Genomic DNA, 25,081 nt, shown 5'->3' with positions numbered 1-25,081 from the left:
ATTGAGCTGGACTTAAGGCAGTTTGGATTAAATCTTACAGTAGATGGATGTAGTGTAATCATAAAAAAATACAGTTGAAAAGAGAGGAAAAGTAATGACTGCTTTGTGGATCGTGGAGATCCCAGAGGTGTGGACTGTCTAATGATAGGCTTCCTTTCAAAATAATTAGCCAGGGCTGGTTTTAAGTTAAAAAATTTAACCTTGTGAAGGCAAAACAGCATGGTTGCCACGGAAGTGGGGAGGTTTGTATTCAGCACTCCTGAACCCTGAGTCTGGTCTGCTGCTTTCCCACCTCAGGCTCTCAGGTATATCCCTGTCCTCACTGGTGACGTGGAGCTGGTCAGATTTTCTCAGGGGGTGTCGTGAAGCTGGAATGGAATATTACCGTATTTTATCAGCTCTCTGGTACGATTGATTATAACTCACTTTTATTTTTGTGCCATTAAGAAAAAAGAAATGCTACTAATGAAAACCAACTTCCTTTGAAGTATAAGATGCCCCTGAAATTTAGGGATAAGGACACAGTAGGCAAACTGCATCTTAACAGTCAATGAAATTCAGAGTATATGAAGGTGCTTTGCTCTGCGTAACCCCGGGAGTCATGTTCAGTCATTATCAGAGTCAGGGGAGTGAAACTGAGTCATTAGAATAAATAGTGGGGATGCACAGTGCAAGCAGGATGAGAGAACAGGCAGCTTTGAGGAGAGAGTGATCCTTCTGGGTCTTCAGAGAAAAGTGACTGTCAGTGGCTTACTGCCTCCCACTTAATTTAGCTTTCCAAATGGTCCCAAGTGTCTGTAGTTAGGGAATTCCTACTGTCCAAAAAGGTGTCTTCCCTCCTCATTGGCTTTTGAGAGTAATCCCCAAGTTTCCTCCTATGTTCAAGGTATGGATTTTCTTCTGTTTCAGATACTGTTTGGATTCTTGAGAGCCCTTGGTTCACTATATTATTATTTTTTATTTTGGTATCATTAAACTACAATTACATGAGCAACATTATGTTCACTAGACTTCCCCCATCACCAAGTCCCCCCCACATACTCCATTGCAGTCACTGTCCATCAGCATAGTAAGATGCTATAGAATCACTACGTGTCTTCTCTGTGTTGTACAGCCCTCCCTGTGCACCCCCTACATTATGTGTGCTAATCATAATGCCCCCTTTCCCCCCTTGTCCCTCCCTTCCCACCCATCCTCCCCAGTCCCTTTCCCTTTGGTAATTGTTAGTCCATTCTTGGGTTCTGTGAGTCTGCTGCTGTTTTGTTTCTTCAGTTTTTTTCTTTGTTCTTATACTCCACGTATGAGTGAAATCATTTGATACTTGTCTTTCTCCGCCTGACTTATTTCACTGAGCATAATACCCTCTAGCTCCATCCATGTTGTTGCAAATGATAAGATTTGTTTTCTTCTTATGGCTGAATAATATTCCATTGTGTATATGTACCACATCTTCTTTATCCATTCATCTACTGATAGACACTTAGGTTGCATCCATTTCTTGGCTGCGATAAACATAGGGATGCATCTGTCTTTTTCAAACTGGGCTGCATTCTTAGGGTAAATTCCTAGGAGTGGAATTCCTGGGTCAAATGGTATTTCTATTTTAAGCATTTTGAGGAACCTCCATACTGCTTTCCACAATCGTCGAACTAATTTCCATTCCCACCAGCAGTGTAGGAGGGTTGCCCTTTCTCCACAACCTCGCCAACATTTGTTGTTGTTTGTCTTTTGGATGGTGGTGATCCTTACTGGTGTGAGGTGATATCTCATTGTGGTTTTAATTTGCATTTCTCTGATGACTAGTGATGCGGAGCATTTTTTCATGTGTCTGTTGGCCATCTGAATTTCTTCTTTGGAGAACTGTCTGTTCAGCTCCTCTGACCATTTTTTAATTGGATTATTTGCTTTTTGTTTGTTGAGGTGCATGAGCTCTTTATATATTTTGGATGTCAACCCTTTGTTGGATCTGTCATTTATGAATATATTCTCCCGTAGTGTAGGATGTCTTTTTGTTCTATTGATGATGTCCTTTGCTGTACAGAAGCTTTTCAGTTTGATATAGTCCCACCTGTTCATTTTTGCTTTTGTTTCCCTTGCCTGGGGAGGTATGTTCATGAAGAAGTCACTCATGTTTATGTCCAAGAGATTTTTGCCTATGTTTTTTTCTAAGAGTTCTATGGTTTCATGACTTACATTCAGGTCTTTGATCCATTTCAAATTTACTTTTGTGTATGGGGTTAGACAGTGATCCAGTTTCATTCTCTTACATGTAGCTGTCCAGTTTTGCCAGCACCATCTGTTGAAGAGACTGTCATTTCCCCATTGTATGTCCATGGCTTCTTTATCATATATTAATTGACCATATATGTTTGGGTTAATATCTGGACTCTGTTCTGTTCCACTGGTCTGTGGGTCTGTTCTTGTGCCAGTACCAAATTGTCTTGATTACTGTGGCTTTGTAGTGGAGCTTGAAGTTGGGAAGTGAGATCTGACCCACTTTGTTCTTCCTTCTCAGGATTGCTTTGGCTATTTGGGGTCTTTGGTGGTTCCATATGAATTTTTGAACTGTTTGTTCCAATTTATTGAAGAATGCTGTTGGTAATTCAATAGGGATTGCATCGAATCTGTATATTGCTTTGAACAGGATTGCCCTTTTGACGATATTAATTCTTCTAGCCAGGAGCATGGGATGAGTTTCCATTTAGTGTCCTCTTTAATTTCTCTTAAGAGTGTCTTATAGTTTTCAGGATATAGGTCTTTCACTTCCTTGGTTAGGTTTATTCCTAGGTATTTTATTCTTTTTGAAGCTATTGTGAATGGAATTGTTTTCCTGATTTCTCTTTCTATTGGTTCATTGTTAGTGTATAGGAAAGCCACAGGTTTCTGTGTGTTAATTTTGTATCCTGCAGCTTTGCTGAATTCCGATATTAGTTCTAGTAGTTTTGGAGTGGAGTCTTCAGGGTTTTCTATGTACAATATCATGTCATCTGCAAATAGTGACAGTTTGACTTCTTCTTTACCAATCTGGATTCCTTGTATTTCTTTGTTTTGTCTAATTGCCGTGGCTAGGACCTCCAGTACTATGTTGAAAAACAGTGGAGAGAGTAGGCATCACTGTCTTGTTCCCGATCTTAGATGAAAAGCTTTCAGCTTCTCGCTGTTCAGTATGATGTGGATTTGTCATATATGGCCTTTATTATGTTGAGGTACTTGCCTTCTATACTCGTATTGTTAAAAGAGTTTTTATCATGAATGGATGTTGAATTTTGTCGAGTGCTTTTTCAGAATCTATGGAGATGATCATATGGTTTTTGTCCTTCTTTTTGTTGATGTTGATGGATTTTCGAATGTTGTACCATCCTTGCATCCCTGAGATGAATCCCACTTGATCATGGTGTATGATCCTCTTGATGTATTTTTGAATTTGGTTTGCTAATATTTTGTTGAGTATTTTTGCATCTATGTTCATCAGGGATATTGGTCTGTAATTTCACTATATTATTTTTAGGCACAGATTTAAGGAAGACTTCAGCTGGTCTGAGCCCCACTGTAACAATGTGTGTCTCAGCATTGCTCTTCCACAGACAGAGCTTTTGTTGTTTGAAAGGAATTTAGTCCTGTTTGCAACTGATCTTAGACTCTTCTGCTCTTCACTGAAGTTGTTTTATATTCAAGAATGTGTTTTTTCATGTAGGAGTTTGGGTTAGACTTTATTTTCTTCTGGTACGATAGTTCCACTGAAGACAATTGGTGGCCTCTTTCATTGTCACCATGCTATCCCCTTGATGCGTTTGAACACATAATTAGCCATGAGGATTTTGAGGAAAAGTTTATTTCTAACTTTACTGTGGTAATCATTTCACAGTATATACATCCAGTCATCATGTTGTACACCTTAAACTTACACCATGTTATATGTCAATTCTTTCTCAATAAAGCTGTGGTGGGGACTAACTTATTTTTTAGTAGTACACCAGTAGGTGAGACTTAACAATTTGGGTCAACAAAGAAAAGATTCAGAATAGCCCAAGCTGAGTAAGATGTTTTCCACATAACTAAGTCTTTGCTGAAAGATGTAAAAATATGCTCTAGACAGGAATTGCAACATTTTTCTGTAAACAGTCAGGTAATAGAATATTCTAGGTGTGGTGGCTCACATGCAGTGTCTTTGCATGTTTTTTGTTCTGTTTTGTTTGAAAACAGTCCTTTAGTGATTTAAAATTCTTGCTGGGGTAACCCCCAACTTCTGCCACCATGCAAAGAACAAGCCACACGCTGTAGTTTGCAGACTTGCTCTGTAGGAAAGCTCTTCAGTCTGACCAAGACTCCTAGGAGAAGTGACTGATTTTAAAGCCACTCTAGGGAAAATACAAGAAGCCTGGAGCTTCCTGTAGAGGGAGGAAGTGTTGGAGAAAAAAAATAAAAGAATGGCACTTGTCCAGAGGACCCAGCAGTTAACTTCAGAGAGTCCCAGGGCCCAAAGCTGGAACAGTTTCAGTCACAAAATAATGATTATGTTAGACAATAATCCAAAGACTATAAAATAAGTATTTATAGGTATGAGTATGCAGCTATAAAAATGATGGAGTAAATAAGCAAGGGAGAAGGGACAAATCTTCCTGAGAGGAGGATTCCAAATAATAAGCGGAGGAGTGATGAGGGAAACAGAACATCACAGCATTAATTGATGGGAGCAAGACGCAGTGACAGATGTGCAAATTAATGTGCAAAACTTTAAGGAGACCCAGGATATTTGCATAGCTTCAAAGTGTCTCTCTCAAATATTAATTACCATAGTAGTTTTAGCATATGTCTACAAATTCTATAATACTTCCCCCTCCAGGAAGCACAGCTTAATTCCTTTCTCCTTGAGTGTGCACTGGACTGTGTGACCCACTTTTAAGAAACAGAGTACATAAAGGGAAAGGTGGTAACTTCAGGATGGTGAACTTGGCTTCTGCCAAGTGGCCAAGGTTCACATCACCAGGACTGCGTCGTGCTGATGTCATGTGACTGTGATGTGATGTGCTGAGGACAGTTCCCTCATTGGTATTCTAGGTTCTTCCCACATATCTAGAAATCTCATGATTTCTTTACGAATCATGAGAAGACACCAGGCAACTCAAGTTGAGGAACAGCCCACCAGATAACCAAAGTGTCACAGTTATGAAACACAAAGAAAGATTAAGAAACATCAGAGATTAGAAGAGACTAAGTAGGCTGAGGATTAAATTCAGCATTGGTGGCTTGGATTGAATCCTAGAAAAGAAAAAGGATACTAATGGAAAACTGGTTAAGCCCAAATGACTCTGAAGTTCAGTTAGTGGCAGTGAACCAATGTTGTTGCCTTAGTCTGGATATATGTACCATGCATGGTTAGATGTTAATGCTAGTGGAAGCTGGGTGATGGGTATATGGGGACCATATTGTCCCTGCAACTCTTCTTCTGTAAATCTAAATTTTTCAAAATAAGTTTTTAAAAATCTGACTTCATATCCTGGATTGGTCATCAGCTTTATCTTGAGCATTTAAGCATTATTTCATTAATTCTCGGTCCCATTATATTTGATGGAAAATATATTGATTTGCTTATTCAGGTTGATTTTGAAATGTCCATGTTGTTAATACTATTTCTCTTTCCAGGGGAGGCACCTGCTGCAGAAGTTTCCTCATCTTTTGTGATCCTATCTGTGGGCAGTTTAATGTTATTAATAGTGTTAATTGTAAACTGTGTATCCTGCTGTAAGGACCCAGAAATAGATTTTAAGGTGAGCACAGATGGTAGGAACATTGAAAATCATCCTCTTATACATTTGTCAACAGAATGGCTGTGTATCACAGCACTTTGGTAGCAGGGGTTGGCAAACTTTTGCTGTTAAGAGCCGAACAATCCTACATTCTGCCATAAATAGTAAATACTGTGGGCCATACAGTCTCTATCTCAGCTACTCAGCTCTGCCATTGTAGTGTTGCATCAGCCACAGACAGCATGCAAGCAGATGGTTGTAGCTTTGTGCCAATAAAACTTTATTTACAAAAATAGGTGGTTTAGATTTGGCCCAGCAACTGTGTTTGCTGATCTGCCTTGGAGCATCACTGATAAGAATCAGTTGCCTGTTCTAAGTTTTGCTAAGTGAGGAATAAAGCACGTTGGATGAGTTCAGTTGTTGTGAGGTCTGTAAGGGGAAGCAGGCTTGTTTTGTTTTTTTCTTCCCAAACTTTTATATGATGGTGAATTTCTGGTTAAGATTATTGAGGCCAAGGGATTCCCCAGTGTGTTTTGTGTCTGAGGAAGAGCATCTTTCAGTTTACCTTACCCCAAGTTCCCTAACCAGGAGGAGGAAGAATGCTGCAGATTGTAAATCCTGGTTGGGGGGTCGGGGTCAAAAGGGCTGGCATTTTGACTGTGGGTGCCTGGGGTCTGCTGGAATCCAGCTAGGATATCCTGCTCTAGAACTTACTGCATGCCTGCTTACACGTATTAGGACTCAGTGAATACTCGTTCAATAGGAATGCATACAGAGAAAATGGTCCTTAATGTAGAGCCCTACTAGGGCTATCGAAGGGGTCCTGAGGGCCACTGGTTCAAATTGGGGAAAAAAGAAAGCTGTCTTCTAGTTAAACCCATCTTTTTAGTGGACTCGCAAACCTCATTTCTAGAACCTCCCACCTGTTTCTGTTGTGTGTTCTTCTTACCTTGAGTCTGGTGGCAGCTCTGGGAGATAAGAGGTATGTTGTCCTTTTGGCTTGATGCTAGTGCTGTGCACGTGGAAGGATGAGAACAGATGAAGGCTGGAGAAAAAGACTCCCTAGCACAGGCCATTCTCTTTAGATTTTACCTTAAACATGCAGGGCTTTCTTCTCAACATCAGCCCCTAAGCCCTAGAGTCACCACAGGCACTTCTGTGGGACCTTAATAACTGCACTGTGGAGGGAGGGGTCAGTGATAAGCAGCGTCCTTTGCCTGTCAACCTTGCTGAGGGACTTTGCCCAAAAACCTTGCCATTTGTGGACGAAGATGAAGTCTGATCAGTGTTGCTGAAATGAAATCCGGGCTCTCTCGCATGCCCTGATACCTCACTTCACCTTAGATCATTCTGCCCAGACTGAATCTCAGTCCTGACTCAGGGAGAGTATCATGATGCAAATGTGGGGAGTCTGTTCCTTTGAGGCTCCCCCTGGTGACTGTGATGCAGGTGAGTACCCCTCTGGCTCTGGGTACTGAGACCCAAGGAGAGTGTCGCTCTCTACTTTTTCTGTGTCCTTTAGATTGAGAACTGTGCAGTTTTAGAGATGACTGGTCCCTTGGGAGTCATTTCACAGACCAGGACTGTGCATTTAACAGCTAAGGTCTGGGAAAGGAAGTGACTTGCCCATGTGCATCCATAGCCACGGGCATAGTTTTAAAAGTGACCCAGTCTTCTTCCATAGCCTCATTATTTTTTATTATACTGTCTTACTTCTCTGAATCTTTAGACTCATCTACTGCCTCATTGTGTGTATGCTGCTGCCAAGTTTGGAGTGGCATTATTTTTAAGGTGAGGGTGATGGCAAAAGGCCTTTTTAATGAGAGAACCTTCAAAACATCCACAGGGAAAACTGAATAAACTCTTCTGTTTAGAGGTACCCCACAGATTGATGTTATAGCACCTCAGTTGCTCTGCAACCCCTCCCCTGTTACAAATAGCAGTAGTGCCCTAATGCATTTGACAGCACAGATGACAAAAGTGAGAATAATATGCTCTCACATGCATGTGAGACCGTAAATGTTTTATCAGAGAAATGTAACTTTTCCTTCCTTGTGTGGGGGACTTAGGAAGATGAAAAGGTCTGCCGTGGAATGGGAAACTGTGCACCGGTCTGCTCTCAGCTTGTTTTGGTACCTGAGAGGGTGATACTCATTAATTTCCTGAGCAAGTGAATGACTGCTAATCATCTGTATCTGTGTTAACACTGACACCAGCATAAACCGAGCTCCCTGAAATGATGATAGAAGAGTCAGTCAGCTTTCTGCTGAAAAAAGTTGCTGGAAAGATTTCCACCACTTTCTTGGTGCGGCCTCTGTTTTTAAGTTGCCATCTTTAGAAAACCAGATGTTCTGAGAATGCTACTTGCACTTATGTGCTACTCAGTCTTACACTAACCTTCATGGTTCAGCTCTTGATGATGATTTTACCCAGTTTAGTAACTTTTCCACTGTTATTCTTTCCATAGAAAGAAGACTTGCTTACAAATATCTTTTTTTTCTGAGTTTTAACCCTCTTTAATTGATTGAACTCCCATTGCAACTGGAAATGCATATACAATTTAAAAATGAAATAAGTTTGTTTGATTTAGTGTGCAAAAGGATTTGTGAAGGGGAATAATAAAAAAATAGTTTAGGCTCGTAACTTAAAAGTTAATTTCTGAACTTAGAGTATTTCCATTTTAAGTTTCATGGTCATTTTAGAAAATTTTCCATTTAACTTCAAGCTGTAAGTTAAAACAGTTACATAAACATGTATAATTTTTAAATCTTATTTATTCTGTTCTTTGGAGTTGGAGAACACAATTACCTATGCATTTTACTTTAAGTACATATGAATGGGGAAAAAATTATGGCAGCATATCCCAAATGAGAGAATAAGTGTTTGTATCTCAAATGTTAGTGAATGTTTTTTACTATTGCTGTCAAGCTGATTTATATTGGATGTAACATTGCTCCTCTATTATTTTAGGAATTTGAAGATAATTTTGATGATGAGATAGATTTCACACCACCAGCCGAAGATACTCCCTCTGTTCAATCTCCAGCAGAAGTTTTCACACTTTCAGTGCCAAATATTTCACTACCAGCTCCATCGCAGTTCCAGCCTTCTGTAGGTAAGACCTTATGTCCTCACATCATGTTTTCATGAACTAGTTCGAGAAGTGAGAGTGGGAGCCTTGCTGATAATTGTGAAGAGTCGGACTGCTTGTCTCTTCTGCTTGCATGTTTTTCTTCCTTCTGCTCCTCATGAAGCTGAATCCTAGTGGTTGGGCCCGCTGCATTCCTGCAAGAACTGGACCCTCGGTCTGCTCTGAAAATCAGCTCATCTCAGTGTGTGGAAGTGGGACTCTCAGGCGCTGTGCGTGGCCTGTTTTGACAGATAACTTCTTGACACTGGTTGCCTCACTGAGTGAGACACTGCTGTGTTCTGGGATGTCCTGTGTTTTGGGGAGGGGTGTATTTGGATATGTTAATCAGATTGACTTTTCATCAGGGTGGAGGTTTGATCAGGTGTTAATTGATTTCTTGTTGTAAAATAGAGTATGATTAGTGGTTCGGGCATTAGGGATTTCTAAGACTGGTAGAGAAGGCTAGGTCTTCACAGGTGCCAAGCCTGCCGACAGTGGGAGTGCTTTGGGCAGGATAAACCCAACAGTCAATGGTACTGCTGTAGGCATGCATGACTGAAAGAAAAAGTAAGATAAAATACAACACAGCTGGTGCATTTCATATAAAATATAAAGTTAGGTATATTTAGCATTCACAGATTTTTGCAACATTAAATAAATGATACATAGTATTTAGTTTTAATTTCTAAAAGTAACAGTACCCTTACTTCAACCTCTTCAAAATAGTGGCCTTTAAAAGGAATCTAATATGCCCTGGGGATAAATGAAGTATACTTACCTCTAAATGGAAACATTTTATGTTATCTTTGGTTACATGATAATATACTTTCCTTTATACTTCATGGAAGCTCTGAGAAATTTCTCCAGGGCTTTTACAGGCCTGGAGTCTAACACCCATGAATTAATTTCAAGTCATAGAATTCTAACTCAGATCAGCATAAGCAGGAAAGGGAATTTTTGGTAATAGAACCAGGCCATGGGAAGAGTAAGGGGTAAGCTGACCTTAGAGACAGCCAGATCCGAGGGCTTGGACACCTTCAGCACTTTACCGTCAGTCTTGGTTTTTTCTGTTCTTTGCACATTGGCTTCGTCTTGCAGCCTGGCTGCTTTCCCCAGTGGGGAGGTGGCTGCTGCCAACTCCAGGTTTATAATCCTTGTGGCCTTATAACCAGAAAAGAAAGGAGGTTCTCTTTCCTTGGACTAGAAAGAAAACCCTTGATGTGGACCCCTCACCATGGGTCACAAGGTCACAAGGCAGGGACAGATAGAGCCACTCCAGATAGAGTGGGATAGACCAGAGCGCAGGAGACATGGGCACGGCATAAATGGTAGTGACTTGGGCAGCCATCCTAATTGTGTTTATATACCTCTCTTTCTGTTTTTTTCTGTATTCTAAATGCCCTCTTAGTAGGAAGAAATCATTTCAAATTTCTCTGCATAGAAGAGTCACAGAATATTTTTATCATCTTGGAGTATAAGAGGCCTATCCAAGCTTGACACCAAATGTAGAAAACATAAAGAAAAATATTGCCAAATTTGATCCATGAAAAGAAAGAGTCTGTAAGGAAACAGACACTATTAACAAATTTAGCAAAGTAGCAAAAATATTTGTGAACTACAAAAAATGTTTTAATAAAAGGGTTACATGTTAAGATTACAAACAAAATGTAAGAAAGAGAATAAAACTCCAATAGAAGAAAATAAGCCAAGAATATGAGAGGAGAAATTCATAAAAAGAAAGTCAAGTGGCCATATGAATAGGAATTTCATTATTAACTTAAATAATGCATACTTAAAGTAAGAGGGTAACAGATGAATAAGGATGAAAAGAAACGCTACTGGGGATGATTGGTGAGGGGGTGTGGGGAACAGCCCTCTCCTGTACTCACTGTTACTGGACCTGCTTTCTGGAGGGCAGTGTGTATGCCTCTGACAGGATGTATCAAATGTAAAAGGTGTTTGCTCTTGATCTGGCAGTTCCACTTTCAGTAATTTGTCTTTAAAAACTAACCGGGTAAGTGTGCAAAAGTATATCTACAAATGAATCTATTACAGCATTGTTTGGCAGTCTAAAAGGGAAACAGGTTATATGTCTGTCAATATGTAACTTGTTAAATTATGGGAACTTCATACAATGGAATATTATGTGGTCCAGTGAAAGTGTGAAGGTGGACTGTATTTGATATGAAAGATACTTGGATTTATCGAGTGAGAAAGGTATGCCACATAATCAAAAGCAAGTTTAGAGGAAGCTCTACGACATTTTTTCTTTTTTTTCTTTACAATGTATTTAATTTTTTGAGTAGATAATATAGTCACATGGTTCAAAAACCAGAACATAAAAAGGTACATATAGTGAAAAGCCTTCCTCTAATCTGTGAGTCTGGCCTCAGCTCCCACCCCCCTTCCCTAGATAGCCACTCCCTTGGTTTCTTACCATCTTCCCAGAGTTTGTCGATGCAACGGCCCCCTCCCCCCACTTACTTGACTCCGGAGGCGGCTTGGTGAATATATTATTCTACACTTTCTTCCTTTCACTCACCAGCATACATTAGAGATCTTTCCATATGAATAAACAAAGGTTATTTATTCCTGCTTACAGGTTCTTACTATTTAAATTATATGGATTTAGCACAATTTATTTAACCAGTTTCCTATTGATAGGTATTTGGTTTATTTTAATCATATGCTATTAAAGATAGAGCTTGTGCCTCTTTTGGTCTACACATTGTTACTGTGCTGGTATATTTGTAGGATAAATGTTCAAAAGTTGGTCAAAGAATATGTGTGTTTATAATTCTGATAGATATTGCCAACTTACCCTCAGCAGTTGTGCCGATTTATATTCCTGTTAGCTGGCTGTCAAATGATACGCTCTTGCTATTGAAGCTAAGTTGATATCAATTTAAGCTAGATTGTTACAAGTTTAGGATGCTAACTGTAATCCATGGTAACTGCTAAGAAATAACTAAGAAATATACAGGAAAGGAAATGAAGAGGAAATAAAAAATACACTAAAAATACACCAGAAAGAATTTTTTCATAACAGGATTCCTAGTTCTAATATAGCCAGATTTAGCAATCTTTTTAGAGTTAAATTTTTAAGTTTTTTTTTTTCTAAGAGTTAAAGAGCTTTCTGTGTCTTAAGAAATCCTTTCCTATTCTGTGATCAAAGTAAGCTACTTTTTGCTTTGACATTAAAGTTAAGTCCATAGCTCATCTGAGTTGATTTTTGAGTGTGGTGCTAGGAGGGAATCCATGAGTTTTCCTTGTAGATTACTAGGCTTTTTCCCAGCTCCATTCATTGACTGGTCCTGCCTTACCTGTTTGCTTTTTAGTTCTCTATGCTTGTGGGTCTGTTCTAGGCTTTCTTCCATTTCATCCTTTAATTTGTCAGTTCGTTGTCCCAGTACCACACTGTCTTAATTATAATCACTTCATAATATGTGATTTGCAAATATTTTCTCCCATTCTGTAGGTTATTCTTTTCACTCTTTTGATAGTGTCCTTTGATACACAAAAGTTTGTAATTTTGATGAGGTCTATTTTTTTCTCTTGTTTCTTGTGTTTTTAGTGTCATATTTAAGAAACCATTGTCAGATCCAAGGTCATGAAGATTTTGCTCTTCTATGATTTTTAAGGTTTTAGTTTTTAAATTTAGGTCTTTGACTCATTAACTTTTATATATGGTATGAAGTAAGAGTCTAGGTTCATTATTTCCAGATAGATAGCTAGTTGTCTCACAATGGGTTTTGAAGAGACTACTCTTTACCCTACTGAGTTGTCTTGGGTCCCCTTTTTGAGAATCAGCCATGTTTGTTTGGGTTTATATCTAGACTCTCGGTTGTACTCCATTGATCTGTATGTCTGTCCTTATGCCTGTATCACACTGTTTTGATTATTGTAGCTTTGTAGTAAGCTTTGAAATTGAGAGGCAAGAGTCTTCCAGCTTCTCCTTTTTCAGTATTATTTTGGCTTTTCACAGCCCCTTGCAATTCCATATAATTTTATGATCTGTTTTTCCATTTCTACAAAAAGAGGCCATTGGAATTTTTGTGTGTGTAACATTTTGATTCCCTTCTCATTCACTTTTATGTGTATTTTAAATATTTTCTAAGTGATCATATAGTGATTATCTTAAAAGTACAACAATTGAGTTTGAATTGACACCGTCTTAGTTTCAGTAGCATACAAAAACTGCTTCAGTACAGCTCAGCCTCTTCCCTTTGTGTTGTCACAAATTACATCTTTATGCATTGTGCTCCCATTAGCATAGATTTATAATTTTGTATGCATTTGTCTTTTAAATCATGTAAGAAATAAAAAGTGGAGCTACACAGCAAAAATACAATAATACTGGTTTTTATATTGGCCTATGTAGTTATATTTACCAGAGATACTTATTTCTTCATATGGCTTACAGTTACTGTTTAGTGTCCTTATATTTTGCCCTGAAGGATTCTCTTTAACATTTCTTGTAGGGCAAGTATAGTAACACCAACCTCCCTAAACTTTGATCTGAGAATGTCTTAATTTCACCTTCATTTTTGGAAGATGGCTTTTTCCAGGTGTGGAATTCTTGGTTGATGGTACTTTTCTTTCAGTATTTTATATATGTCATCCTACTGCTTCTGGTCTCCATGGCTTCCTATCAAGAAATTGTTTGTTAATCTTATCAAATCCCTTGTATGTGATGAAAATTGCTGTTCTCAAGATGTATCTTTGTATTTTGAGAGATTGATTATAATCTATCTTGTTGTGGATCTCTTCAACTTTATCTTACTTGGACTTTAACTTCTTAAATGTGCAGATTCATGTCCTTTAATCAGATTTGACTTTTTTTTTACCATTATGTGTTCAAATATTCTTTCTGCCCCTTTTTCTCTCCCTGTTCCTCTGGAATCTCATTATGGATATGTTGGTCCATTTGATGGTATCCCACAAGTCCCATAGATTTTGTTCATTAGTTTTTTCATTCTTTTTCCTTTCTGCTCCTCAGGCTGGATAATTTCATTTGCTTATTTTCAGTTCACTTTCTGTCTGTTCAGATCTGTTGTTGAACCCTGTTGTGAATTTTTAATTTCAGTTATTGTACTTTTCAGCTGCAAAATTTTCTTTGCCTTGTTGTAGTAATTTCTGTCTCTTTTTGTCTTCTCTGTTTATTGATACATCATTCTCTTGATTTCGTTTAGGTCTTTGTCCATGGTTTCCTTTGTCCCTTTCAAAGGCATATTTAAGGTAGTTGATCTAAAGTCTTGTCTAGTAAGGTCAGTCAATGTCTGTGTGTTCTCAGGGCCACTTTCTTTTAAATTTCTTTTGTACCTGTGAGTGAACTATACTATCTTGTGTCTTTGCATGTTTTCTAATATTTTGTTGAAAATTAGATATTTTGAATAAAGTGATGAGCAAAAGAGAAGAAAAGAACGAAAGAAAAAAATACTCTCCAGGTCCTTGCAGATGGGCTGTGTGGGGAATGTCTCACTCAGGCCTTTCACAGCTCTGCCCTAGCCTTCACTTCCTGCTGGTGCATGTTTAAAGACCAGCCAGGGCGACAGCTTATAGTCTCCTTAAATTATTGTGAGCAGGTGTCCTTCCCTGAGCATGCATGTGGCTCTCTAGGTTCCTGTATACATGCAGTGGCTTTTCAGAGCCCCTGTTCCGCAAACAGGTGTCATTCCCTAGCTTCTCTCTGGAAGCTTTCAGCGTGTCTGCTATTTGCCTCAGCTATTGTCATTTGACCCAGGTGGCAGAGCCTTGTTCATTTGGCATTCATTGTTTTTGAGGAATAGGTAGCCACTCAGTCCTGCTAGAGTTGAGTTAGGTGAAATGGGGAAGCCGCGTGGTATCAGTCCTTCAGAGAAACCTCAGTCAGGTCAAAAGAGACATAATTCCTTGTGAATAAGGTCCACTCTGCTCCTTTGGAACCGGAACACACACCGGGACATGGGTCATTTTTGAGACTGCTGTTGTACCAGGTAAGGGGAGCAGAGCTGGTCTAAAATTAAAAGCCACAAAAGAATTCTGCCATTTCTGTGGCATTTCTCCTGGTTTGCTTTGGTTGCTGTAAATCTTTGACTCTCTTTCAGAGTTCTGGTATGATTGACAAGATTTTCAGTGTTTCTAAAGAAATGTAGTTCCCAGAGGTCCCTACTCTACATAAAATTAATGACTAAGCAAAAACCAATGGACTGGATTAGTGTTTACAGTATAGAGTAGTTGGGTCAGAAAAAACAATGTAAGGTTGTTAAAGAATCAAAGTAGGATTCTCACTGAGAAATATTATCAGTTTTCAAACTTGAAACTGTTTTGGCATTGTTAGTTTAAAAAAGGTGTTTTATTAGTACCAGCTGTGCTAAAGGATGTATTAATTATCTGTGGTCATTATTTCACAAACTTTGTGTAAGTATATATATATATATATATAATTCATATGTATATCTCTATATAAGTTGTACACATTAAACATGTATATTTTATTAGCCAATAAAAAAAATTGTATACATGATATAACAGTATGGGTCGATTCTTGAACAGCACAGGTTTGAACTGTGCAGGTCCACTTGTCACAGATTTTTTTTTCAGTAAATACAGTTTTTGTAATGTAGAAAAAAAAGGTGTTTTATATCTTCATTCTACCTTTATTAGCACAAGCATTAAATTTATGTTAGCATCTATACTTTATAGGTTATATGTTTATCATTTATTTTGTTTCAGTTAAATACTTACATTTCTAATGTTCTTTTACCAACAGAAGGCTTGAAGTCTCAAGTTGCCCGCCACAGTCTAAACTATATACAGGAAATTGGAAATGGCTGGTTTGGAAAGGTAAAATGTTCACATTCATTCTTTTTCCCTTTCAGCTGTACTGTTTAGAATTTAAAGCTAATTAAGAATTACACTGTGTGACATCCCACATTCTTTCTCATGCCAGTTGAGTTTCCCCATTGCCCCTGGAAGCACCAGGGGATGTGAGCTTCCGCCCTTTGGTGTGTTAAGTTTTTCCAAGAGGTTTTTAATTTATATATGAGAGACTTTTCCAATTGTTGGAATAAGAACAGTAAGAGGGGAAAAAGGCTGAAATTTTAGGAGGATTTTTACCTTCTTCAGATTAAATTAATTATTCATTGTTTTGTTCTTCTCCCTCTTCTCTTCCCCTAATGTAGCTTAAACCATTTTAGAATTTAGGTAGATAGTAAGTATTATTAAAATGGCAATCATTGCAAAGAAGTGTTGTTTCTCATAGCCTGTCAGGTGACTTGTAGTAACAGGACTTGGTTGATCTTCTTACCAGTGATGGTTCAGAGGGAATAATCTCACTATAACAACAGTTCCCATGAAGTAGGAGGCATTCTCTGTAAAGAGTTCCTGGCTGAGTGCTGATGGCATCATAAGCAGGGCCGTCAAGAAGGGAAGATGTGTTTGCCCTGTAATCAGGTCTTATGCTTCTTGTCTTTCCATTTAGAGTTGTTTGTCAGTTCTGTGTGTCTCATGTTGTCCAAACTCTGTTACCAAATCTTGTAAGCCATTTAGCAAAACCTGTCATGTATCAGACATTGTTCTTGGTCCTGGGGGTACAGTATGAAGGAAGATGGGTAAGAAAGGGTCTGGCCTGTGGACTGTGGGGAGTATAGCAGCAAACGAGATAGAACCCTTGACCTGACGAAGCTGATGTTTCTTGTGGGGATGGGGATGATCAGACACTAGACAGTCAGTAGTAGGAGACAGGCTCTGTAGGGGAGCCAGGTGATTTGAGGTACATGCATTTAGAGACTTTAACTTTGGCTGGGCATGAGATGGGAAAGTATGAGAGGGGGAATGACATAATTTGGTTTACCTTTTAAAAGGATCACTCTGGCAGATAAGTTGTAGAGGACCACGGGGAGAGCTGCGAAAGTGGTTAGAACACTACTGCAGTCATTCAGGGAGAGAGTAAGGTAGGCTTAAACCCGGATGATAGCATGGGGTGGTGAGAAGTCTTGTGACTTAAAACTGATTTTCAAATAAAAGCATACAGGACTTGGGACGGATCAGATAAAGGGTCCAGAGAAGGAGGGGAGTCAAGGAAGACTGTTTATGGTCTAATTGGTGAGAAAAGTGGAGTTTCCCTCAAACAGGAAAAGAGTAAGGAGAAGCATGTGTGGAGGGGGAAGCCAGGAGTTCACTTTTGCATATGTTAGGTGTGAGGTGGCTCTTAGACATGCAAATTGAGATATTAAGTGGGCAGTTGGAAATGCAAATCTAGAGCTCAAGAGAGAGGTTTCTGGCCAGAGATAGGAATTTAGAAGAACTCAGTATATAGATGGTGTTTAAAGGCATGAGACTAGATGAACTCATGGAGCATGTGCATGGAGAGAAGGGCAGGCACAAGGACTGCGTTGAGGGTCTGTAGCTTGGAGGGCTAGCGCAGTCAGGGAGAACCAGCACAGGGAACTGAGAAGAGTCCGCAGTGAGCAGAGGGAGATGCCAGAGAGAGGAGCGTTCTGAAAGTCAGTGAAGGAGGAGTTGCAAGAAGGTGAATTGTAGTTAATGCTGCTGACGGACTGGGGAGGAAGAGGGCCCAACAACGTGAGGTTCATGGTATCCCCATGAGAGGCTGCTTAAGGTCACAGCCTCGTGTGGAGAAGTTGGAGACAGCATTTAGAAAACTGGAGGAGTTTTATTCCAAAAGGGAGCAGAGATATGGAGTACGAGCTGTTTGAGACCTTGCCAAGGGCCAAGGGAAAGTTTTTTTGATTTTTTTTTTTTTTTGTAGGATACACAGCTATTTCAGCATGTTTACATTAGAAGGGGAGAAACTGATAATGCAGGAGAGAGAGAGAAGTTAGGGTAATTGTAGGAGGGATCCATAGCACTTCTGTAGAATTCAGGAGCAGAGACAGTCTCTCTCTTGTAATGGGAGCAAATCTAGAGGGTGTGGATGTAGGTGCAGATGGATTTGGTGTTGAAATGAATCGTTTACTTATCATTATTTTAATTGGTACACAGGACACTAGTTTTTTAAGGATTAAAAACATGCCTTGGAAGTTTGGATAGGAGGAGAAGGTGTGAAAGTCCTCTGGGAAGCATGTCAACTTGGAAATGCAGGGGGATGAGAGGCAGTGCCAAGGACCTGCACAAATTTAAAATGAGGCTAATCATTGCGGTTGTGTATTTTTGTCTACTTTTGGTGTTCTTTATTGTAGGGAGGTTGTTGAATTTGAGCAGCACTGGGCTGAGCTACTATACCTCAGCAAGAGGGGCAAAGGGATGATGCCCTTGAAGGGGCGTGGGGTCTGAGCTGTCAGGGAGGCAGAGAGGCCCTTTGTGAGGCAGGATGGGGTGCTAGTGGTATCATTTAAGAGATTGGGAGGACAAGCTGTGCACTTGTTGGATTAGATGGTGAAGTAAGTGAGCTAGCAGTCAAAGAACTGGTAGAGAAGTTGTTAAAATTCAGGGATTTAAATATAAATATAATTAGCTAGGTCAAGATCCATGGGAATGTTTACTGAGTTGGGGTTATAGATACTGGACTTGAGGTCAAAGAATTGAGAGTTCACGGTGTTGAATGAATTATCCCTTCAGGTTGAACACTTAAGGATGATAAAGGTAATGGTGGAAATAGTGTTACAATAGTCTGCTAGTTATTCTTTTTTTGTTATTTATATTTTAAAAAATACTCCTTTTTTTGGAATTGATATATGAGTTTAGGCTTAATAAATAAGTACAAGTGGGTTATTTGAAACCAAGAAAATGAATTAATTATCAGAGTGTCTTGTTCTGTTCATTTTTCTGCCCTACATTCCTAATAAACACATAGAATTCTGTTCAAGTTCTTACTCTCTACTTCCAGGGCATTAAAATTAATCTATTTTACAAAAATATAAAAAGCTGTGTTAAAAGTAAGCCTTTTAGTTTTGATCATTCTCAAATAAAAACTTTTACTTCATCATTTTCATTTTAAATACTGTATTTTGGAATACCTTTTCAATGTCTGATCTTATATCTAATATTTCACTTGTATCTTGGTCTTATTTTCATTCATTTTGTGTTTTAATGAAATTTATTTTCCCTGTGTTTTAACTGAAGTTTTAGTACAAGATAAAGGCCTAGAATAATTGGGGTGCCATGGGCTTTTAAAGTTACCCTGCAGTGATGGTTCGTAAGTTGGCTGTTGGTCAGTTGACTTCCTCAAATGTTAAAGAGGCAAAAAAAACAAAACTCAGCTGAAGTGTTTTTGAGAAGCACTTGAGTTGGTTTGAGCTCTTCTGTAATGTCAGTAATTTCCATGAGAGTATAATACATTTTTTTAAGTAAGTAGAAGAGAAATACGTATCATGAATGTTGTAAATATCTGATAGTTTAAACCTGAAGGAAAATATTTCAGTTTTCTAAGCTTTTTGTGCAGTAGTATTTAAAATAATAAAAGGCCATCTTCCTGTTGCTTAATTAATTTTCCTGTATAGGCACTCTTCTTTCCCATTTTGGTGGAAGTGAAATGAAAACTGTTCTTTGGTTTTAGGTCCTCCTTGGAGAGATTTATACAGGCACTAGTGTGGCGAGAGTGATAGTGAAGGAGTTAAAAGCAAGTGCAAGCCCAAAGGAACAAGACACTTTTTTGAAAAATGGAGAACCTTACTAGTAAGTAAACCTTAGTATGTATTATGTGAATATAGTCTGTGGTTTGTTGAAAATAAGGTGTTTAAAATTACTTGGGATTTCTGCTTGCGAAATACACAATTTAAATAAGATCCAGAGTCTCATAAGACCCAGAATGTCCAGGTTTCAATCAAAATCACTCATCATTCCAAGAAGCAAGAGAACTCACCTCAAATAAGGAAAGACAACAGGTACTGACACCAAGAGGATAGAGATGTGAGGATTATCTGTCTGACAAGGATTTTAAAGCAACCGTCATAAAAATGCTTCAGGGAGCAATTAAATTATAGCACCCTTGTAACAAATGAGAAAAGAATCTCAGCAAAGAAATAGAAGACATAAAGAAGACTTAAATGGAAATTTGACAACTGAAAAATATCACAGCTGAAATAAAAAAAACCTCAATGGATGTGCTCAACAGCAGAATGGAGAGGACAGAGGAAAGAATCCGTGAAGATGAATATAAGACAGTAGCTATTGCCTGGTTTGAACAACAAAGAGAAAGTCAACTTAAAAAAAAAAACAGAGCCTCAGTGACATGGGGGACCGTAACAAAAGAGCCAACATTAATGTCACAGACTTTGTGGATGAGAATAGATTTTTAAAAAGCTAGGTCTGAAAAAATATTTGAAGAAATATTAGCTAAAAATCTTCCAAATTTGAAAAAGACAAACCTACAGATTTCAAGCTGACCAAACCTCAAACAGGATAAAGCAGAGATGTCCCTGCCAAGATGCACCATAGTCAAACTTCTGAAAACTGAAGAACTACGGAATGCCTTGAAAGCAGGGAGAAAGAAACACCTTTCCTTTGTTGGGGGTTACTTGAGAAAAGAGGAGAAGTCTCAAATAGTAATGTAAGTTCATACCTTAAGAAACTAGAAAAGGAAGGGAAAAATGAACTTAAAGCAAATGGAAGGAAATAAATATTAGAGTAAGAGCAGATACCAATAAAATGGAAAACAAAAACAATAGATAAAGTCAATGAAACATAAAGCTGGCTCTTTAGAAAGATAATAAAACTGGCAAACCTCTAGCAAGGCTGATAGAGAAAGACGCAGGGTACCAATAACAGGGTGATAGAGGGAGTCACTGTAGACCCTACAGAAGGATAGTAAAGGACAAACACCGCTATATGTATATTTGACACCTTACATGAAATGAACTGATTCCTCAAAACACACAAACCACCACAGCTCACCCAATATGAATGAAATAGATTATTTGAACAGAACCATAGTATTAAATGGAATTTGCAACTTAAAAAACTCTCAAAAAGAAGCCCCAGGCTTAGACAGTTTTGCTGGAAAATTCTCCAGAACATTTTTGAAAAATTTTTTATTAAATTATTATTGATATACGCTCTTATGAAGGTTTCACATGAAAAAACAATATGGTTACTACATTTACCCATATTATCAAGTCCCCACCCATAGCCCAAGGCAGGCACTGTCCATCAGTGTAGTAAGATGCCACAGATTCACTATTTGCCTTCTCTGTGCTACTGTTTTCCCGTGATCCCCCACATCATGTGTACTAAACATACTACTACTCAATCCCCTTCTCCCTCCCTCCTCACCCACCCTCCCCCACCCATCCCCTTTGGTAACCACTAGTCCCTTCTTGGAGTCTCTCAGTCTGCTGCTATTTTGTTCCTTCAGTTTTGCTTCATTGTTGTCCTCCACAAATGAGGGAAATCATTTGGCACTTGTCTTTCTCGGCCTGGCTAATTTCATTGATCATAAAACCCTCTGGCTCCATCCATGTTGTTGCAAATGGTCAGATTTGTTTTCCTCTTATGGCTGAATAATATGCCATTGTGTATATGTACCTGTTGATATTTTGATAGGAATTGCATTGAATCTGTAGATTGCTTTAGGCAGGATGACCATTTTGACAGTATTCTTCCTATCCATGAGCACGGGATGTGTTTCCATTTATTGGTATCTTCTTTAATTTCTCTCATGAGTGTCTCATGAGTTTTCAGAGTATAGGTCTTTCACTTCCTTGGTTAGGTTTATTCCTAGGTATTTAATTTTTTTTGATGCAACTGTGAATTGAATTGTTTTCCTGCTTTCTCTCTCTGCTAATTCATTGTTAGTATATAAGGATGCCACAGATTTCTGCATATTAATTTTATATCCCTGCAACTTTGCTAAATTCAGATATTAGATATAGTAGTTTTGGAGTGGAGTCTTTAGGGTTTTTTACGTACAATATCATGTCATCTGCAAACAGGGACAGTTTAACTTCTTCCTTGCCAATCTGGGATGCCTTTTATTTCTTTGTGTTGTCTGATTGCTGTGGGTAGGACCTCCAGTACTATGTTAAATAGAAGTGGGGAGAGTGGGCATCCTTGTCTTGTTCCCGATCTTAAAGGAAAAGCTTTCAGCTTCTCGCTGTTAAGTATAATGTTTGCTGTGGGTTTGTCATATATGGCCTTTATTACATTGAGGTACTTGCCCTCTATACCCATTTTGTTAAGAGTTTTTATCATGAATGGATGTTGAATTTTGTCAAATGCTTTTTCAGCATCTATGGAGATGATCATGTGGTTTTTGTCCTTTTTGTTGATGTGGTGAATGATGTTGATGGATTTTTGAATGTTGTACCATCCTTGCATCCCTGGAATAAATTGTACTTGATCATGATGGATGATCTTTTTGATGTATTTTTGAATTCTGTTTGCTAATATTTTGTTGAGTATTTTTACATCTATGTTCATCTGGGATATTGGTCTGTAATTTTCTTTTTTTGTGGTGTCTTTGACTGGTTTTGGTATTAGAGTGATGCTGGCCTCATAGAATGAGTTTGGAAGTATTCCCTCTTCTTCTACTCTTTGGAAAACTTTAAGGAAGATGGGTATTAGGTCTTCACTACATGTTTGATAAAATTCAGTGGTGAAGCCGTCTGGTCTAGGGGTTTTGTTCTTAGGTAGGTTTTTGATTACCGGTTCAATTTCATTGCTGGTAATTGGTCTGTTTAGATTTTCTGTTTCTTTCTGGGTAAGCCTTTGTAGGTTGTATTTTTCTAGAAAGTTGTCCATTTCTTCTAGGTTATCCAGTTTGTTAGCATATAATTTTTCATAGTATTCTCTAATAATTCTTCGTATTTCTGTGGTATCCATAGTGATTTTGCCTTTCTCATTTCTGATTCTGTTTATGTGTGGATTCTCTTTTTTTCTTGATAAGTCTGGCCAAGGGTTTATCTATTTTGGTTATTTTCTCAAAGAACCAGCTCTTAGTTTCATTAATTTTTTCTATTGTTTTATTCTTCTCAATTTTATTTATTTCTTCTCTGATCTTTATTTTATCCCTCCTTCTGCTGACTTTGGGCCTCCCTCATTTGTTCTTCTTTTTCCAGTTTCAATATTGTGAATTTAGACTATTCATTTGGGATTTTTCTTCCTTCTTTAAATAGACCCGGATTGCTGTATACTTTCCTCTTAGAACTGCCTTTGCTGCATCCCACAGAAGTTGGGGCATTGTGCTGTTGTTTTCATTTGTCTCCATATATTGCTTTATCTCTATTTTAATTTGGTCATTGATCCATTGATTATTTAGGAACATGTTGTTAAGCCTCCATGTGTTTGTGAGCCTTTTTGCTTTCTTTGTATAATTTATTTCTAGTTTTATACTTTTGTGATCTGAGAAGTTGGTTGGTACAATTTCAGTCTTTTGAATTTATTGAGGCTCTTTTTGTGGTCTAGTATGTGGTCTATTCTGGAAAATGTTCCATGTGCACTTGAGAAGAATGTGTATCCTGCTGCTTTGGTGTGGAATGTTCTATAGATGTCTGTTAGGTCCATCTGTTCTAATGTGTTGTTCAGTGCCTCTGTGTCCTTACTTATTTTCTGTCTGGTTGATCTGTCCTTTGGTGTGAGTGTTGTGTTGAAGTCTCCTAAAATGAATGCATTGCATTCTATTTGCCCCTTTAATTCTGTTAGTATTTGTTTCTCATATGTAGGTGCTCCTGTGTTGGGTGCATAGATATTTATAATGGTTATATCTTCTTGTTGGTTTGACCCCCTTATCATTATGTAATGCCCTTCTTTGTCTCTTGTTGCTTTCTTTGTTTTGAAGTCTATTTTGTCTGATACAAGTACTGCAACACCTGCTTTTTTCTCCCTATTGTTTGCATGAAATATCTTTTTCCATTCCTTCACTTTTAATCTGTGTATGTCTTTGGGTTTGAAGTGAGACTCTTCCAAACCTCCTGTCTTACATACAGATTAATTCTGTGGATCATAGATTTAAAAGTAAAATATGGATCCATAAAACTTACAGAATATAACAAAGTCTTGGGTCCTTGGCTTGATAAAAGAGTTTTATAGACCCAACAGCAAAAACATAATCTGTTTTTTTAAATGGATAAGTTGGTATCATCAAAATTAAAAAATATTTGCTCTGTGAGAGGCCCTGCTTAGAGGATGAAAAGACAAGCTATGGACTGGGACAGAGTATTTGCAAGCCGCATATCTTGACATAGGACTCACACCTAGGATTTGTAAAGAGTTCTCAGAACTCAACAGTAAATAAAAAACAAAAGTAAAGTAATCCAAAGACATTGAAGCATGTAATGAAAGAGACTATATGGGTAGTGGGTAACTACATGAAAAGATATTCAGCATCACTAACCATAGGTAATTACGATCATGATAAGATATCACTCTACAAGCATTAGACTTGTGACACTACTAGGTGTTGATGAGAACGTGGAGAAGCTAGATCTCTTATATTGCTAGCAGGCTCATAAAATGGTACAGCCACTCTGATACCAGTTTGGCAGTCTGTTAAAAAACTAAACGTACACTTACCATAGGTGTTAGTCAGGGTCTTCTAGAGAAGCAGAACCAATAGAATCTGTAGGTAGAATTGGAGACCAGCAAATGCAAAATCTGCAAGGCGGACCAGCAGGCAGGAAATGCAGGGAAGAGCTGCTGTTTCTCTTCAAGTCCAAGGCCCTTGTTGGCAGAATTCCTTCTTCACTGAGGAAAGTTATCAGTCTTTGTCCTAGTAGGTCTTCAGCTGATTGGATGAAGGCTGTCCACATTATGGAGCACAGTTTACTTTACTGGAGCACAATCTGCTTTACTGAAAGTCCAGTGATGTAAATGAAAATTTCATCTAAAAATACCTTCACAGAAACATCCAGTATAGTATTTGACCAAATATGTGGGCACTTTGGCCCAGCCAAACTGACACAAAATTAGCCATCACATCCTGTAACTCAGCTATCATACTCCTGATCATTTATGTCAGAGAAATGAAAACTTATTTCCACACAGAAACCCATACGTGGTCTTGGGAGCTTTATCTGTAATAGTCCAAAGTTGGAAAAACTGTAATACCCACCAGGAGGCGAATGGTTAAACAAACTGTGGTACAGTAGTCCCCCTTTATCCTAGGGGCACATATTTCAAGATCCCCGTGGATGTCAGCAGATGCCTGAAACTGCAGATCATACCAAACTCTGTGTAAACTGTTTTTTCCTATATATACATATCTATGATAAGGTTTATCACAGTAAGGGATTAACAATAATAGAACAGTTATAATAACATACAGTAA

At 38.4% G+C, this 25,081-nt stretch overlaps 1 protein-coding gene across 2 annotated transcripts in view; it reads left to right on the top strand.

Annotated features, from left to right (window-relative positions):
• Positions 1-25,081, top strand: part of LMTK2 (lemur tyrosine kinase 2) — a 96,329-nt gene that overhangs the window by 21,597 nt on the left and 49,651 nt on the right. For both annotated transcript variants that reach the window (XM_073215075.1, XM_017672214.3), the window contains exons 2-5: positions 5,644-5,768; positions 8,718-8,862; positions 15,629-15,702; positions 19,376-19,494. In XM_073215075.1, coding sequence (XP_073071176.1) covers positions 5,644-5,768; positions 8,718-8,862; positions 15,629-15,702; positions 19,376-19,494 — 463 coding nt within the window. The remainder of the gene's footprint in view (positions 1-5,643; positions 5,769-8,717; positions 8,863-15,628; positions 15,703-19,375; positions 19,495-25,081) is intronic.

This window comes from Manis javanica, chromosome 10 (genome assembly GCF_040802235.1).
Source record: "Manis javanica isolate MJ-LG chromosome 10, MJ_LKY, whole genome shotgun sequence".
In the NCBI taxonomy this organism is placed as follows: Eukaryota; Metazoa; Chordata; class Mammalia; order Pholidota; family Manidae; genus Manis; species Manis javanica.
This window is presented reverse-complemented; position numbering and strand designations above follow the sequence as displayed.